We start from the raw sequence: 20,422 nt of genomic DNA on the forward strand, positions 1-20,422 counted from the left end.
TTATAGTTAAATTTATAAGTTTCTTTTCAGGATTAATTGAATAATTATCCAATATTATACACACGTGTTAAATATTTGTATAACTTTCTGCTGTTGTACTACCAGGAAGCTTACAAAGGGCAGATCACTATCTCCCACAGGGGAGACAACCCATGAGTTTAATTTGCATACATACATCAAGACATATATACCTACTGTGTCCAGCATGCATCAGCCATATATACATAACACCAGTACCCCAAAAAAACATATGTAAGGTACTAATGCATACTTTATACAACTTTAAAATACTATTCTACATAAAACACAATTAACACCAGTGCACACACCTAAAATTATATAAACACCATGCAGACACATAATTTACACCAGCGCTCTAACCTACAACTACACAATATGTGCATATTTGAACCTCGTACGCATCTTATGACAAAATCACAGACCTTTTATTTGAATTAAGTGGTTGTATTGTGAAACATCTGGACTATCTTCAATGTTATTGAGAAGACAATGTATCCCAAAAAATGAATTTTGAATCAATGCTTTTATGATGGGACAAGCAGAATAATTTGTGGTTACTTGATAAACGTGACTTTACTGTATGTACACAAATCAGGCCTGTTCAGCTATATGTGTATTATATAAGATCCATACAATTATCACTAATACAAGTGTATCACCCATATAAGGCATGGGGAACGCATTATACACGTACACCATTATAGCAACTGCACATGTACACATACAACCAATATAACAATACACACACATACACCATTATAACAACTGCACATACACACATACAACCATTAGGGCAACACACAGGCGGCAGGCATACACTTCCCACAACCCCACCATACTTACTCGGCCCCCTGGCTGTTGATAGTAGGCAGGGTTGCTGAGGTCTGGTACAGAACACGACGCCAGTCGTTCTCCCCGCAGGGAGTTATTTTCTGCGTTTAACTGTGTCACCTGCATCTGCAGGTGTTGTATCATTTTGGATGCGTTAATATCGTCATTAGACAGGTGGTTAGGGGGCGTCTGACCCAACAGGCGCTTTTGCTGCTATACCAAGAGGAAAGAGAAGGAGAGAGAGAAAGAAGCAAACATTAATAAAGGTATACTCATGCAGACAGAACTAACAACTCATGCTCATCCACAAGTGTGCTCAGCTAACGTCTGTATGCGTTTCCGTTTTTGATTTAATACAGAGTAATAATAGAGTTAGTTTAGACATCAAAGTGTTATGTTGTGCAAATTGGCTAAACTCTGAAGATTTTAAATTAGAATAAATTAATTCAAAGAGATTACAGAATTTTGAATACTGATTGATGATGTCACCATCATTTCATACTAGTGTGGTAATTATATATTTGCCAGTAAAACAAAATGAAATACCCAGCATATGATAGTGAGTCGGTGACTACATTTTTATTAACTCATTCACCCCTGAAGACACATTTGAACTCTTCCAATTCAAAGGTTGGTATAGCTCATTATGACATTTCAGGGGTGAAGGAGTTAAACTGTAGACCACTAGTGATATTAACCTGTATCGTTATCCCTGTAATTGACCTCTAACATTAATTGTTAATCATGCAGACAGTATAAGCACATTTGTGAATGTTGTACAACATCAACAAGCAGAGTATATATCTCAACACAGTTATAGTATACCCTGTGTAATATATGTGTACGGTATATGTTTAACATGCATTAAAGCCAAGTTATTCTAGTATTTAATTTTTGGAAGGAAATCAATATTAAACGAAAGTGATTATGCACGTCACTTAATATGTAAAATCAGAAACTGAGTATACCACCTACAGCATGTGAACTGTAGGGTTTTAAAATATACAAGTATACATTTATACTTTTATAAGTATACATTTTTGAGGACCATGTGGTAGATCATAGCCTTTGGCTAAACATGCCGTCCTTGTTAAATAAAGTTTATTATAGTTTATTATCATTGTTATTATTTCATTTAGAATGGTATTTTATCATTCATAAAGAATATTTTGTTTGGATTATTTACTAAAGCGTGCATGCAAATTTCACAGAGAAATGTATATATAGTAATTTGCCAGCATTAAGAATACATGCACTAATCTAACCACCAATAAATCAGTTGGCCCGATTTTTAAATCTTCCTATCAGAGAAATTGCAATTAATATAAGGCACCTATTACTAGAGAAAAAAACTTAATAACCAAAACAAAAAACACGATACATTCACATTGGACTTCTTGTGCACAACAAACATTGTGGCGTTAATAAAGGGCAATGAAAACATGATACATATGTATATATACAAAAACGCACGACAACACCAAGAAATATGTAAACTATTCAAATAGATGAAGGGAGATAACTCTAACATACCATTGCTAATCGTTTAATTTCGCGTTCCAGTCTGTCCACTTCCTGTTGTTGGTGATCACTCCTTGGTTTAAACTCGTACTGGGGCACCTTTGGGGGCTTGCTGTATTGCCTACAAAGTAAAGATCAGGTAAATAATGTTAAAACTATTGTGAGCTTGTGTCTCAACAAATCCTACAACTTTGATCTTTTATAAATTTACCAGTTTTGTCATTGTAATCAAAGAAAAGGTCAACAATAAATTAAAACAAAATTCTTATGATTTTTTTGTTGTCAAAATATATTTCAACATCATGCTCATCTACAATTCTGACGATAGCTTGAAAATAATATTGAACATGTGTTTGTTATACAATTTTAGAATATCAAGTACAGAAAAATCTGAAATAAAACTGAAGGTATACCAGTTAAACTTTTTATAATTCTTACCAGTTTTGAGAATATTGTTCACAAAAAGAGTCACGTACGACAACAACAAAGTAACAATAGCCATGGTTAGGGTACTATAGACTGTATCTAGTCGTCAGAAACACTACCCCGGATATATATATAGTATAGCATGCTCCACTGGTAGAGCTAATCACCATAAAGACAGGATCACACGTTCAAACCTGACACCTTGTTTTTTTAATTGGTTTTCAAATAAAATTGTTTTAAATTGTTGATATGCTTTTCAAAAGTCAACAATTATCTTATAAAACTGATCATTACACTGGTTGATGGCCCAGGTAATATGGAAATTGATGTAATACTACAGATGTACCATTTGTTTGTCATTGAAATCAGAACAGGTTTGAATGTGTGAGTAGAAGGCAAACTACTTGAAGAGCAAATAGAAGAGGGAAATAATAGAAAAGAGGGAATCTACATGTTCATTTGATTGGACTACATTTGTGAGCACAGAAATACTTCAAATTTATTTTACATAAAACTGATGCTGTAAACAAGATAGAATGAGAAAAAATTAATTGAGATTTTAAAATTACACCAATTTTGAGTAATACATGGGAGAAAACACACTGAAGTGCAAAACACCACACCACAAGTGTCTAACACTCAACACTTAGTGTTTACGTTTCATTTTCATTTTCCAACTTTTCGTTTTCTTCCCGTATGTTAAATAAAGCGTCGGTTTGTGATTTCCAAGTATCAAAGTTTTTCTTCAAACTACTGAGTTCTTCGTCCTTTTTGCGTAGCGATCGTAAATGGTTTCTGTCTCTCTCCATGTACATCCTGTTCAACCTGTTCTTCTCCATATCATGCTCCTAGTTAATTAGTAATTAGCAAACACACCGATGCAAAATGACGTCAATCAAAAACAATTAATACCAACAAATATCATCAACAATAAATCAACCTTTTTTTGAGATAAAAAGAAAATATAAATATTGGTTTAACCTTGGCCAAATTGCTCAATTCAATTATTTTAGCTAATATTGAAATTTCTAACTAAAATTGTATGTACAAGATATGAATTCAACATGGTCTTCTGAAAATGAAGGCCATTGATAGAAATATGTATATTTATAAAGATATTATTTTGCTGCCTTTTGTCATTTTTAATTCTGATGAAATTCCAGAGGTTCAAGTATTTTTTTCTCATACCATAATCAAAATAATTTTTCCAGGCCTTTATTCTAAAATTTGAGGTAATAACTAATTTCAAAACTCACTAAACAACTTCGTTTGATTCTTCAAAATCATGTACCGGTAATTAAGGTTTTAACTCAATTACGTGGTAGTATCATTAAACAAATTACAGAATTTGTTTCATTAAATCTATATTTTGTAAATTAATTTTTATGACTGGCTGATTTATTGTTAATAATATCCTAATCAACATTTCATAAATGGATTTGACTTATATTAGTCTGGGTATTAGTAATTCTGTAGCAGACACAAACAAGACACGTGTATCATCTTCTCTATTTATGGGAATAATTTGACTCCATAATCAAGCCACTTAGCAGACAAGCAAATTTTACCTAGAAGAAACTATGATTGGGCTTGACTTGACAAATTAAGCTGTATCCCATTTTGAAATTATTCAAATTACATCTTTAATACGTAACAAGTACAGTAATTGGTTTTCTAGTAGAACATCTAGCTCAAAACCCCTTCCAAATAACTTTACCACAGAAGGTACTTGTTCGTGTCTGATACAAGGCAAAAACAAAAATTAGTAAAAATCAACATTAGCAGCAAGCATCTGTAAATCTAGGCCTAATGAATTAAGTCTGATTAATCATAATATGAGATGAACATTTTGTGGACATAAGAATGAACATTATTTTCTAAAAATACCTAGCAAGGCCAGCTAATTCAGATCAGTAGAACCAGTCTTAAATAAAATGAAGGTATACCAGTTAAACTTTTCATAATTCTTACCAGTTTTGAGAATATTGTTCACAAATAGAGTCACATATGATAACAACAAAGTAACAATAGCCATGGTTAGGGTACTATAGACTGTATCTAGTCATCAGAAACACCCGTAATATTAGTTTAGCAATCTCGTAACTACTGTAGACACCTGTAGTGTATCAGTGTAGTCAATGTTCCTTTTTTTTTATATTCCTGAAGACAGATCATGTGTCCATTTCTATTATCTTCTGACTATCTGAAATTTGAGGCATTACTCCATGGTGTTGTCATCGACATCAAAGTGTTTGTCGATCAAATTTTTGTCCGTATCAAATTTACCCCACTCCTAAGCAGGATAACTTACATGATTAGAGAATGTATTTTTCTTGATTACTTAAAAAAATTGATAAATTTTGACCGTTTATACCATCTTTTTATTTCCATGTGAAAATGGTATTTGTATTATTAATGTTTCCTTCATTTCATCACAGAATTCAAGGGGATTTAACCCCATAAAGAGAAGTAACTCCTGAATTTTCTTTTTTCTTTTGTGCATATTTGAATATCTTTTTATTCAAGCATTACCAGTAAATTAAATATCTTCAACTGTTATTTTCAATATTTCAATTTTTTCCCAAACTTATGTTTATACAAGTAAATGTGTTTTTTGAAAAAGGTGCAAAGTTATCTCTATTGCGTAAAATCTTGATAGGAAAAGTTTTGTCACTTTCTTAAAATCTTTTGTGATCCTTTATTTGTGTGATATGGCCAATTTTGTTGATCAACAAATCCCATGTATCATGTTCATTGTATCCTAGAAATCGATCAAATGTTTTGTGAGTAATGAAACTACTGGTAATGTGCTATATCCCACAAGTTATCCCATTCTCACCATCATTTGTTTTATACATGTACATGGCCCAAGATTGTTTTCATCCCTGACTTTTGTTTTCATCTGTGATTGACTGACAAATTTCTAGGAGACCTCATTCTTGCATCTTTGTAACATATAAAGCATGATACTATTGTTTCTGGTGTGACAGGTGACGGATAAGACAGGTTCTACTGTAACCTATTGGCAGTGGTTGTTAAATGTAAGCATGCTCTAGCAGAAACAGGGGAGATAATTAGTTAGAAAACAGCAAATCCTCAAATGTTCTTGGTTAACAAAACCTCAGGTCTTACATGTTTGCTGCCAAATCGTTGTTGGGAATGTTGTGAATGAACGTTTCACGTAGTTCATTCTGAGATCCCTGTAGGCAACATAGGTAACAGTAAATGTAATGTCACAAATAACTCTTCTTAACTTAGGGATGTTTTAGAGTCGGAATTAAAATTGATTACATTCCATATTTTCCATTTTCCCTTTGATTTGAACACCATATAAAAAGTTCTAAACCAACAACTGGTAATTCTCTGAGTTTTACCAGTCGTTAATTGGTTTAACACAATGTATTGAACACTTTTAAAAACTTACTTGAATTTGTTATAAATCATTATGCAATCTCACAATTTGACAATTGAATCCCTCACACAACAATAAAAAACTTTAAACTGTACATATACAACAGAGCTTATTATTTTGTCAATGCCTCCACTAGGAGTCGAACCCAAACCCTCTGGTTTACTAGTCTTACGCTCTACCGAATGAGCTAAAGAGAAATTCTCCCTAGCCAAGTCGGCAGGAAGCGACTAGTATTTTACCAGGGTGACATGTATGACAGTTTTACATTTAGTTCTATAGATAACAGCCCAGCCTACCTTTGCTAATTTTGCCTTCAGTCGTTCCAACTCCATGTTTTTCTCCTTCTCCAGTTGTTCCTTTATCTTCTGAACCATTTCATCCTGAAATATCCCATCAGTTGGAGATTTTATAAAGTGGAATGATAAACAGAAATATCTACCTTAAACTGTTTCCTTTTCTATGGTTCAGTGTTCATCACATGCAACCATATATACGATTCTAATAAAATTTGCTCTGTCATAAGATTTTCAGCATGCACAACTTTTAATTTTTATAGGGTGGCTGATTTTTTAAAAGTAAAACACCGCAAAACATATCACTGTTACATTTCATGCAATCATATCAAACTTAAGACTTTGTAAGGTAAAGTTCATAGAAATTAAAGTTATAGAATTATATCATCTAGATCTAAATTAAGGGATTTATTTACACAATATTGTATTAGTGAAAACTTTTATTTTGATGTCAAAAACTTTTATTACTTCATGCAGGTGTAAGAAAATTGTTACCATGTAATCAAACTGTTATCATGCATGTAATTTGAATTTTAATCTATGCAAAGGAAGTTGAAGACTGTTTTCTTTAAATATGTGCATTGCCAGTTTCATAAAGTTTTATTTTATTTTGCTGACAATCAGTATATATACCCAGATTAAACAATATATGAAAATCACTTCATTGCAAGGAACATTTAATTTCATGATTGACTGTTTGAAATAATTTACTCATGACAGATTTCAATTTTTCATAAGGAAGATTAACAATAAAACTATCTTTGTATCTGTACATTTTTATAAATATTAACACAAAATGTTCATATGCAATCAACTCTCCTTCAGGTATTATTGTAAAAACATTAAAATAGCGATTTAAAAGTGATTTAGTATGCAAACGCAAACTTTACAGATTAAGGATGACAGATGTGTCCCGCATACCTTATCACGCTCCGTCCTCATCACGGAGGACTTTTGACGTGTTAGTTCCTGTTTGAGTTCTTGCACAAGGTTACGTAGCTCCTCATTACATGCCCGTAGGTTAGCCTGTCACACAACACATAAAGCCATGACATCATCACACAAAGGTATGACATCATGATATCAGTATTACACATAAAGCCATGATATCATCACACAAAAGTATGACATCATGATATCGGTATAATACCATAACATCATCGCATTAATTGTTAATTTCACGACAAACTAATCAGGACTAGGTCAGAAATATCAGAACATCACTGCAATGATGAATTGTTTCAAATATGCAATTAATAATTTGAGACAAAGAGAACATTTCTGGAACAATTCAAATATGTTTTGTACGTTGCATTTCTGCCTTTATACTTATAGTAGGGCACTTATATTTTGAGGACTTTCGTGCTTCGCCATGTTTGCCCTATGAAAAATATGTGAATTAAAATATAAACTCTGCAAGTAAGGTTTCTTAAGGATCCCTGTCCCACTGCACTGTGGGTTTTCTAATATACAGCTGTTACCGCCCATTAACTTCCGTTTAGATACATGTAGCTCAGTTGGTAAGAGGGACAGTATAACAATCTGAAGTCCACTGTTCGAACCCTAATCTAGCCCCGCTGAAGTTTTTCCACTTAGAACACTAGCTGTTGTTGACAATATTTAAAAAAAAAAAAAAGTTTCAAACATTAAGTTCATGTTTTTGCCAGTGGTACGGGGATCCTTAAACGAGATTTAGTTAACAATGTTGATTATGCTGATACTATATATAGGAATGTTGACAAATTACTTTTAAAGGGAAATGTTACCCAATAAAACTGTTCTAGGGACAAAACAAAGAGGGTATGTCACTGCTATACTGAGTGTACCCATAGTTTGGCAATATTTCTGTTGAGTTACTTTCGCTTGCTTATGATATTCAACAAATATCTTTTTCATATGGAGGCCACATGACCTATTCCTTGACTAGGTACATTTTGTGTATTATGAAGCACCCAAGTAATGTTTTTGGTCAAGAATGTCTAGCCATTATGGTCATTTCTAAATTGAAAGTAGAAGCTTGTTTACAATAGAAATCAATCAATGTTAAATGTTTAAAAAGGATTAATTAAAGGTTTTGAAAACAGAAATGCATTCAATATCTACAATTTTTCTACAACAAAAAATTAAACAGTTGTAATATAATATTATTAGGTCCTGCATTCTCAAAAAACAAGTCAAGTTCATAACTTAAATTGATTCCTCCTTAACTGACTTTTTGCCAATTTTTTTATTGGGTACCAGAAACAGCGGTAAAAAAATTAGAAAAATGTTTAAATACAAATTCATGTGAAATCTTTTCACAAATTAAAATAAATAAATTTCATATTTTAAGTGCATGCAAATCAATGCTGTTAAGAAAACAAGTATACAGTAAAACCTTGTAATACTGCCACCATTTGTCCAAGTTTTGGCATTATAAAGAGGTTTGACAGTAAGTAGAGAAAAATGTATAAAGGATTTTTTTAAGGAAAACAAGAAAAGGGGATAGTGAAATATGTTGGGGTTTTCACTTTATACAGCATTTCAACTTAAAAATGTTCAATGTTGAAAGTGATCCGAGTCACCCCACAAATAAAAGTAATTATGGCAAAAACTATTTTTTAGGAAATTGTGTCATAACTTCAATTATTTTTTTTGAGAAATCTAGGACATGTTAAGCCTCCACCTGCTTCAAAAGACAGTAGGTTAGATCGAAATACAAAAACATGTGGTTTCTAAAATTTCAATTTCTTGTTGTAGAAGTTCTTTAATTTTTTTCTTCAAATAAAAACATACAGTTTTTCCATGCAATTTAGCAATAAATCAAAACAATTAAATCAGTAAGATTACTGAAAATACGTTATCTCATTTCTAGTAAAAAATCATGCATCTATAAATAAATGTTGACCAGCTTGCTAAAAAAAACATTTCAATACAAAATATTTTTATGAAATATTCAGCATGCTTCTTCATTTTTCTTCTACAAAGTGAAACGTAGACATAAACCTGTATACAATGTATTAATAATGATAATGTACCGAGCGCTATTTACATACGGCGTTGTCTGCCGTGACTACAGATGAAGCGACACAGATGCAGAACAGAGACAGACAGCGTAACCAGGACAGTTAAAACCACCACACTTAATAACAGACCTTGTCAGGACACGACTTGTGAAGACGTACTCATAACAGTAATCTATTTTCAGACTTATTACCTTTTTATTGATTAAGCAATTAATTATCAACCAAATAAAGGAATGAGGATATTACTTTCCCTTTGTAACTTGTTTATTTGACCTTGAATTGTCAACTTCCTCCAAAGGTCAACTTGCAGCTTTGATCTTAAAATGCAAATTTCCAAAGGTCAATTTATAAGCTATATAAAATAGCCAATTAATTAAATGCTAATAAACCAAGGTAAGACTTGTAAATGAAGTTGAAATGCCAATTTCTCAAGATCAATCTACATAAGTTTGACCTTGAAATGCTGAATCCAAGGTCAATTCAAAGATTTTACTAGGAAGAGTGGATATTTCATCTCAAAAGTCCCATTTTTCCATGATCAAGTCAATGCTATACCTTGGGACTTGTATTGAAATAATCATGAAAATGAAAATACGTTTTTGAAATATGACTTTCTATTTTTTACGATAGAAAACACTTTTAACATTTAACACTCGGTGTGGTGGTTTTGCGGTCCTATGAACAGATTTGTATAAACAAACCTCGGTATAGCCATTGTTATACCATCCTTCCTGTTGTACCTGATACAGAAAATGTAACATAAACTGCTTGACCAGGACAATGAGATAAATAAAGGTTAACGCCCTCAGACACAAACATATCAAACTGAGCTTAGAGTACAATAAATCACTTTAAAGTTTTTACTCTTTCCAAACCAAAGTCAGATACTTGCAGTATTCAGTTCAATCTGCTGATTTTCTAATCTTCAAAATATAATCTGTACATGTATGTCAAGTTATGCTAGAGTGTGTATAATGAAATATAGTTCCTTGTGATGAATGTGTGCTACTAATTACCAGACAGAAAGAGGAAATATATAAAAATTGGAAAACTGTTTAAAGGAAATATTTATGTGGTAATTAATATGCCTTATGTCCACACAGACTTAAACAGTGATCGATTCATTGTTTATTCTTGCTGTTTTCCATATTTTGTATAAGTACTTAGATAGTTACATGACCTAAGCCCATGATAACAATAATAGTTAGAACCAAAGAGGGAGAGCATGTGATATAAAATAAGCTTGTGACAATGAATATGTGATTTGTATCTATAATATACCAGGACAGATCTAGACTTGCTCAAGTTAACAATGTAAATGAGATTTGTAGTACATCAAACACTTTTGATAAAACAAAATTTTCAAAGGGAAAAAACTTGGTGGGTTACCTCCCCTTGGTTAAAAATTGCAAGTACATTTTAGATTTTTTAGAAATTGGACATACAACAAAGGAAAGGGGACTTACACATCACTTATAAAGGGTGTTTAGTTATGACTATGAATCATCAGGAAAAGAAAATAATGCATCTCAAAGAGAAGGAAATCAGAGTTATTCAACATATAAAGGGAGATCATTCATCACTTAAATGGGAAGTCATCCATAACAAGGTGAAGGAAGTAATGCACCACTACAAAAAGAAAGGGGAGTAACTTCATCACTTATTTATTGAAACGATTCATCAGTAAAGGGAGATAATTCATGGCTAAGAAAGGGAAGTAATTCATCACAGTTGATAACCAGAGACGACTTGAGCAAACCTAGCTTTGAATTGTGTAATTGATTTTTAATAAATGGTGTATTTTGTGATGCTAATTTAAGCCTGTCAGTGGAGTTACATACCAGGGCTGAGGTAGTTGGTGTTCTGACCTGGCTGTCACCTTGGAAACTGAAAAAAAACACAAAGTAAAAATCAGGATTTTTTAAATCTCCATATCTCAGATATGTCTTTTATACAATTCAGGATATTGCATAAGTTAAGAAACAACATGCAATCTACCTGTAAACAGCTATACTGTTCAAGAAAAAGCATATTTTGTTTTGTTTATTATTGTTTTTGAGTTAAACATTGTTTGGCTTTGAAGGGCCAGTATAACACAGTTGGTAAAAGTAGAACTGACTAAAAGTTTCAGGTTTGATTCATACAAACAAAAGTTAGGCAGTTTGATTCAAACTAACAATAGTTAGGCAGTATGCGGTGTCCTTAACCCTGAGTGGTCCCATCTATAACCAGCGGGCACTAGCTTGCTGGGGTGTAATCTTGTGAAAGGTAGGTGTCCTTCCTGGAGGGAGTCATCTACTCTCAGTTATTCCATACAAACAGACCCCAGATTTTCTATTTTTCTGCACTGACCTTGACTAACCTGGCTATTTTGATCTTCATCTGATTTTCTGGGTTTTAACTTTTCTTGAAAAGATGTCATTGACCTACACTACTATGTTAACCTTGACCTCATTTTTTTACAAGTTTACACATTTTTTGAAGTGATGACATTGTCCTACTTTGCTATGTTGACCTTGACCTAATTTTCTTAGTTTGAACATACTTTTTTAAATGAGGACCTTGACCTACTTTGCTAAGTTGACCTTGCGTGGACCAACACCTAAGACATTTGCTGTTCGGCGACATTCCTCATTGACTTCATTGACAACGGTGCGCTCCATCCTGTCAAGGACCGTAGAGTTCTGTCTATCATGGTGTATCCATTGGATACGCTCCGTCTTCAGCTTCCGTAACTCCTCCTCCTGTTGTCTGACAGTCTCGGTGAGTTTGTCAATCTCCCGCTGGTAATCCTTATTGCAAAGACAAAATAAAATGAAGCAAGGTTGATATATGTACTGATAATCTATCAATGGCTTGAACAACTGATCACAGTAAGATTCAGATTTTAACTTTATTTGTATTAAACACAACAGTGCTTATTTCTTCAACTTTACATTACCCCTGACATATTAAAATGTCCTTGACCTTTCCCTTAAAGGGAGTTTTAAATACATCTCAAAATGTTGATTATGATAATGTATATATTGACCAACCTGTGTCATCTTTTCCTTGACTTTGTCAAAATCTGTCTGCAGTTCATTGCGGACATTTTCTTTGGCCTTTGACACAGCCACCATTTTATCATGCATAGCTTGTTTGTTCTGCTGCTTGCCTTCCTCTAAGTCCTGCAAAAAAAGGTTTTTTCAGAAATCAGGTTAATGTATGTATATAATATATAAACATACAGGGTTTATTACACCTGAGATCAGTGACTTAAATTTGAACATGATGTTTAACCTGTGTTGTTGTAGCTGAATGACCTGTATATCCATTACACTACATGCTGTTCAAGTTATTTCTCCTATATATTCAAAGTAAAATCAAATTTCCCATGTTTCTGTCATTATCTATAGCCAGCTAAGTAACAGATAAAGTGTAATGCCATGATCCTTCCAAAAATTCTTGGTAACGATTTTTGACAAGTTCTTATTTTCCTAAACTGCTAGGTGTCCTGGGTGCTGATTATAGTTTGAAAGACCTAATTTGTCAAATCAAGTTATATTATATACTACGTCTTTTATTGCAGACATCCACCCAAACATCTCAATCCTCATCTTAATTTTTACCCTTTTATCTCTTTTACTGTACATGTTAAGTCAATGTGAACCTCCTCAAAATTTCTTGGTATCAATTTTTGAGAAGTTCTTAATTACCTAAACTGCTAGGTGTCCAAGATGCTGATTACAGTTTGAAAGACCTAATTGATGGTACAGTTCAATATGCAGGTTTCTGGATTATTGAGGGTTTAGTTTAGACAGGTACACTATGTGACAGTATGGTTTAATACACAGGTTTCTGGATTAGTGAGGGTTTAGTTTAGAGAGGTACACTATGTGATGGTACAGTTCAATACACAGGTTTCTGGATTATTGGGGGTTGAGTTTAGACAGGTACACTATGTGACAGTATGGTTCAATACACAGGTTTCTGGATTATTGGGGGTTTAGTTTAGACAGGTACACTATGTGACAGTATGGTTTAATACACAGGTTTCTGGATTAGTGAGGGTTTAGTTTAGAGAGGTACATTATGTGACAGTATGGTTCAATATACAGATTTCTGGATTAGTGAGGGTTTAGTTTAGACAGGTATACTATGTGATGGTATGGTTCAATACACAGGTTTCTTGATTAGTGAGGGTTTAGTTTAGACAGGTACACTATGCGATGGTATGGTTCAATACACAGGTTTCTGGATGAGGGAGGGTTTAGTTTAGACAGGGACACTATGCGATGGTATGGTTCAATACACAGGTTTCTGGATTAGTGACGGTTTAGTTTAGACAGGTACACTATGTGAAGAATTGTATGTACAATTGTACTACAGAAAACAAAACTATCTTCTGTTGTTTATTTATAAATGTTGACTCTTTTTAAAAATGACTGTTAAAAATGTATCTTATGTCTTTTAACAAGTTTCAACAAGACAATAAATTCAAGTAAAACAAATAATTATTTCTGACAACTGAAAAGTTGTAATGAAGTATTTCAACCTTTAACGCTAAATGAATCCATTGTGAAATGACTTAAAACTTTAAAAATACTTAATGGCTTTATCTGTCACAAAGTCATACAAATTATAACATGACAAAGAACTCAGTATCTTAAGAAGGTCAACAAAGGACAAAAAAGTGAAAATAAATGGACTTTATGTGGAGATAACAATGCAAATCTCCCAATACCCATGACAAATATTTGAGATTTAAAGAAATTGAGAAGATAAGAATTGCCCCCGTTGTATTTTAATCGACTGAATTGTCGTGCGTCTCTTTCAATGTAAGTGTGCTGTAAATATTGATAAAATCCATACAAACATTGACAGTTCATTTATAGCACTTTTCTAATCTGTATCTCCAGTAAGCTTGTCCCCTGATCACAATCGTGTGCAGGCTTGTATTTTAAGTGTAATTGATAAGGCACAGTGAATGTAATGAAGTGCCTGGTAAGCAAGTAATTTGTACTGTTTAGCAGTGTTAAATGTCAGGTATAACTTGCATGCATGTAAAGGCAGATTATTGTCCCTATTTTTAAACAAGAATCATAATTATGTGAGTTATATAACACAGTGAAATGTATTAAATCGCTTTATTATACCTCTACTTTATTTACTCTATATAAAAGTAATTGGTTAAATCGAATGTATCCCCACTTTTGCCTGACTGTGTTTTAGTCCTGTGTGTTAGTCTGGGAACTAAACACACTCGGGTGTTTCCACCGAGCCAATCAGGCAAGAGGTGGGCGGAGCTTGTTACTGAAATCGGAAGCGACGCAAGAGGTGGGTGGAGCTTGCTACCGAACTCGGAAGCGACGTGCAAGATGGGCGGAGCTTGCTACCGAACTCGGAAGCATTTGGCTCCATTGCCATCAAAGGGGTAGTTGGGACGTGAAGCTAAACAACTTATGGTTTACAAATATTTTCTAGTTAAAACTATCTCTCCAGTGTGTATCGCTATAATAAAATGGTTAAAGTATGGGTTTGAGTGATATAGCAAGTTTCTGGTGTCCCTTGACCATGCCTATTTCCCTCGTCTTTGCCTCGGGAAATAGACCTGGTCTCGGGACACCAAAAACTTGCTATATCCCTCAACCCCATACTTTAACTGTATAATAATATCACATTTCTACAAATGCATACAATGTATAGGATTTCAGATAAGAGATATGTTTTACATGATATGCAGGCTTTTGTCAAATCAAGTTATATCCTACAAATTTTTTTGCAGGCATCCACCGAAACATCTCAATGTAATTCTGAATTTTTTACCCTTTTATCCTTTTTACTGTTTAATCAATGTGGACCTCCTCCAATATCCTACACCATTTGTTAGTTCCTTCAAAAATATTCTTCATGCTCTTACCCTCCTAGCCCCCCTCAATTTTTATATAATCCTCCATCCAACTTCTTTATTGTTGACCCCCCCCAGTTTCTATACCTTCCCCCTCCCTTCATTATTGTTGTTCCACTGTGCCTCTTCAGTCCCCAAATACATTTCAATTCCCCTAACATCATTTTCATTTGCCCCGACCCCTTCCCACCATCAAAGACCAACTCCTACACTGTTTGTTCCTATCATTTCATTTTTACACCATCCCCGATCCTTAAAATTCCCTTCCTTTTATTTTGCTGACCCCAAACTCTACCCATCACCTTTACAATCATTTCCTTTTATCATTGCTACCTCCCTGTGCTTACTCCCTGTACATGTGCTAACTCCCTGTGCTACATCTCATGCTAACTCCCTCCCTGACACCCACAATCCATTTATATATTTTTTGGTTACCTTAACCCCTACCCTCCACCATAAATGACCAGCAGCTACACTTTCTCTTCCTGTTTGACATATCAGACAGGTCAGGACAAGCAGACATATACAGGTATAACAATAGCATTGTATCTATTACAGTAATTGGCAAGTCTAACCTACTCGGGAGATTTAAACCCATAAATTATAAGTGGGGCCCATATCCTTTTCTCTGATAAAAATTAATACAAAAACATTCCCTGTTACATTAATCTTAACCACTAGCCACCCTAAACTGGTAAGTTATCAACATGGTCAGATTGATACAAAAATGGCTTTTAGTATTCGGTTACACGTGGGGTTATAAACGTGACAATCCCTAAGTGGAATACAAACACGGCAACATTGATCTGGGACTGTAAAACACCCTCAACATGTAATGTCCTCCAAATAAAAACTGAGCTTCTAAAATTCAAGTAATGCCCTTTTCCATTACAATGAGTTAGAAATTTGAAAAGTTGCAGTGAATATGTTGATGACATTTTAAGAAGAGCAGCGACAAAAGTCCCCAATTCTAGTAAATGTCTCATCAAATACCATTTTACTAGCTATTAGAATATTCATTCTACATCTTCTCCACCTTTAGTTTCTATAAGCCCCTATGTTTTATGCTTTTGCTTGAGACAGCTAGGAATTTAAAGAACTTGAACAAATGAAAGGCTAAAGTTTTCGTCTGCTGGATAACCGAACTACTTGGTAGTAAAGCGGATGTAAAACCAATCAGTCAATCGATCAATCAATCAAAGCCCAAACCTGTATTTCACCAGTAATTGGTCAATACTGGGTAATTAGCCACTCAGCCAATGAGATCACAGCAATCATAGGGCATTGCAGAACAGACCTATAGAACAAGCCTGACGATGACACTGATATTTTTAAAAACAATGTTCAAAACTACATGACAAGGGTCTAACAGTATTTTTTGCTTCAAAATACCTGAATTTTGTACAACACACCCACGACTATGTCCGATTCCCCTATTATTATTTTTTATCATAGACCTGTTGTGGGTCTTATGTTAAAAGGAATTAAGTAATCTAAATATGAATTTGACCCATCATTAAACTTGACTTGAGCAAGACACTTTGATTGAAAGCAAGCTTCATCGAAATCTAATCAATCCTTCAAAAGATATCATTTGAAGCTATCAGCAAATCAGATTGCAGCAGCTTCATTAGAAATGCACAAATTGAGCCTGTTAAAAAAACCTTGATTTTGAGTCATTTGTAGTCCATATTTCATGAAAAACATGTTGTGTACCTGTGATGATGTATGAACTGATTCAACACAAGATTTTATCTGGAATATCGTAAATGCATTTAACATGTTTACCGCACTGTTTACTTTGCGTTATTACCTGTTTATTGTCTGTCCAGGTGAAATATGTCATATGTAAAGATAAACAATAAACAATGTAAGACAACAAAGTTATAGCCATACAAGGTGTTAGTCAACAGACCGTAATATCAGCCCATAGTTCCCCAGCAACACTATCTCCTTACTGAATGGCCAAAACTTAACTAAAGCATAGTCAACTTAACACTATACAAACACCAAATTATTGGGGTGCCATGCATCATGTTCTAATTTTATCGAAATATAAATCATTTTGAATTCAGTTTTAATGTAAGGACATTAAATTCTGCTACCTTTTCCTTTTATTATTTGTTCAAAGTTCGTTCAGAATATTCTAATATTTTCAAAATCGTTAAATAGGGCATCTTGACGTTAAGTTGAGCAGTCATTAAAAGGTTGAACAGAGGACTTGGGAATGTAATAATGGCACTACTAAGATTTTGAGTACCTTGCTCTACAACTACATGTAGTAAATTGTAAATCTATAACTCTTGTATTGTAAGGGACTACTTTAATTCTAAACCCTTTTTCAAACTGCATCAAAAATCACACATCAGTCAAAAATCTTTTCATGAAAAAAATCCAAGTCAGGATTTCAGAATACTGTTTGTCACATTTTCAATTTTGAAGAAATTAAGCTAAGAGTTAATTTATGTAAGTTACCCACCCTATCAAATATGATGTCTATTTAGATGCTTGTGAAAAACTGTCAAAAATGTATGATTTCAGAATACTGTAACCAATCAAAAGAAAAGGATCAGCAAGGGAGATTGATCTCCAAAACTTTCTACAGAGAAATGTGAAATCCACGATCGAGTTTCTAGTAAAACTATTTCAATTTCTTACTAATCCCACTAATCTGCTGAGTAACTGGTCCTTTACCTGTCTATGACCTGTAGAACTAAACAACAACCATTTCAAGCTGAGAGTAATTACAAACTTAATGTGTCCTTAATTGGCTTGAAGTGTTTCATTCTCACACTCTCCCAAATAAAACCTGACATCACAGCCTTTCTGAAATCACCCGTAAATCCCAGGGTTCACAAACAGTTCATTTAAATGTACCATTTCAATAAAGAAATACAATTATATTGAAAATAATCCTTTTAATTAGAGTTTATATAAAATGGCCTTTAAATAACATTTTACAGTGACTTCAATTTCGTTTATTTGGTCAGTACATTTTCTGCTACAGCGGAGAAGAATTTGAGAATTTTGCAAACATGAGTTATAGTACTGTTTCAAGGTAAACCACAAATGATGCTGTTTGTTAATTTCAAACCGATAATCAGTTGAACAATTTAAAACTATTGATTATCAACTTTGAATTTGCTGATGAATGAATGATATCAATGAAGCACTGTAGAGATAATGAATTATTAATTAAATGGCAGTATTGCCATGGAAGCACCAATATATTTAAATACCTCATGTGATAATTATAAAACTAACAATACATCATAGTATCAATATATATATACATGTATTTGCAATGCTTTGAGGTCCATAATTTGATATTAAATTGGAAATACCAGTATTTTATGATATCAATAATAAAAAAAAAAATTGTCACATCCCATCTTAAAATGTATAAAGGGCTTGTCATTTAGTGTCCTTGAAATTTTTAATTTGTTGTAATACATAACTTTTCATAATGAATTCCTACAACATCATATGAAAACAACAATATTTTTTTTGTATGATAAGATACAATGATACAACAGGTGTAAGCTATGATTTCAAACTGGGCAATACCAGGTAATTTTGGTAATGTTTTGCAGTACTTTTTAAAAGACAACGCAATATGTTACAATATTTGTTTTGAAAGACAATACAATTCTGCTGAAATGCTATCATAAAAAAAAATTCAAAATGGATAACTATTAAAAATACAAAGCTTAAATTTACATAGCAGAAGAAATAGCTCATGTAGGTTATACTCTGGTTTATACAGGTCTCCAGATTATTCATGATTCAGTTAAGACAGGTTGCAGCATAGTATGTTTTTATACGAAATTTATGTTTGGGTATAGGTAAATTCAGCCACTCTATGTAAACCTAGCTTTAAGTATAGTGCATACATGACAGGTAAGTTTCTACACTGCTGTCCGTCAGCACACAAGTCTTTCCGTGTTTAGGAAGATTCCCCATATATCTATTGTACAGGTAGAAACATGCATCAAATTATTCTCATATGTCGGTACTTTGTACTTTTTGCAACACAATGTAATCTTATATGTTTGATAAAAGAACAATAACATTCCAAAAACCCTCCTGATCACAGACTTCCCACCTTTACGCACCTGATAGCAGGAGAAAAATCGCTGACGAATGTCCCGTAACTGGTCATAATCCAAATCCATGACGACCGTTACAAATAAATGTTTACAGGACAGGAGACCTCTGACTCAGTATCACAGGAAAACACTTTCCCACTTCAACACTGTGACACTATCTCCAGGTGTGCACTATGTACTGGTCACCTTAACGATGCGGCAATACATGACAGGTGAAAACTCGTTAGGATCCACGTTTTACTACGATGTGTGGCTCATTAGCATCAAAAACATGATGATAACCATGAAACAGTCCGTAATTCCACTCAATAAGCAGCAAATTTGTATGCCACTTACTCCCGATCTGTTCTCTACCGGCACATTATACTGTGCCTATAATCTAAGGCGTACTCGGAATTTTAATCAATATGTACAGGTAAAAATTCCAGGTGCCACACAGAAGGGCTACCTGTCAGTGTGGCTCAGGTGTATTAGAGCTAAGCTCGGGTAGATCAACTGCTTATATTATATTGGCGAACCCTCATTGAAAGGGAAACTTCAACATTCACAAATACACATGGCCCTTATAGTACTATCAGTAATAATGTATTGTATACACATTGATTAGGCCTGCCTGAATCTATATACAAAGATTATAAAATATTAAACAGCAAAGTAATGGCTCTCAGGGCTTTGTGTAAAAACACCCCTGGGATGATCACACCTAGAGTGTCAGAGGCTTCTACAAAATCTACAAATCTCCTGTATACGTCTGTTCTGCAGAGGAATTCAGGCAATAAACACTGTTATTAGGCATTCAATTGCAGTGACTTCTGCATATTAATAGTATTTATGAAATTCAATTTTAGCAACACACGAAGGTATTATTATTGGATAAAAATGTTTTGACAAAAATGATTATTTTTCATGACTGCATG

At 33.6% G+C, this 20,422-nt stretch overlaps 1 protein-coding gene across 9 annotated transcripts in view; it reads right to left on the reverse strand.

Annotated features, from left to right (window-relative positions):
* The window catches only part of LOC110462203 (myosin-3-like), a 133,212-nt gene that overhangs the window by 4,034 nt on the left and 108,756 nt on the right, over nt 1-20,422 (reverse strand). For 5 of the 9 annotated variants that reach the window (XM_021516051.1, XM_021516056.1, XM_021516050.1 and 2 more), the window contains 9 exons: nt 12,545-12,676; nt 12,081-12,301; nt 11,351-11,396; nt 10,211-10,249; nt 7,426-7,530; nt 6,508-6,591; nt 5,932-5,999; nt 2,386-2,494; nt 865-1,065 (listed from right to left, as the gene is read on the reverse strand). In XM_021516051.1, the coding sequence (XP_021371726.1) occupies nt 865-1,065; nt 2,386-2,494; nt 5,932-5,999; nt 6,508-6,591; nt 7,426-7,530; nt 10,211-10,249; nt 11,351-11,396; nt 12,081-12,301; nt 12,545-12,676 (1,005 nt within the window). The remainder of the gene's footprint in view (nt 1-864; nt 1,066-2,385; nt 2,495-5,931; nt 6,000-6,507; nt 6,592-7,425; nt 7,531-10,210; nt 10,250-11,350; nt 11,397-12,080; nt 12,302-12,544; nt 12,677-20,422) is intronic. The other 4 variants (XM_021516049.1, XM_021516055.1, XM_021516052.1 and 1 more) reach the window with 4 other exon arrangements.

The sequence above is a fragment of the Mizuhopecten yessoensis genome, unplaced genomic scaffold (assembly GCF_002113885.1).
Source record: "Mizuhopecten yessoensis strain PY_sf001 unplaced genomic scaffold, ASM211388v2 scaffold10759, whole genome shotgun sequence".
Taxonomy (NCBI): domain Eukaryota; kingdom Metazoa; phylum Mollusca; class Bivalvia; order Pectinida; family Pectinidae; genus Mizuhopecten; species Mizuhopecten yessoensis.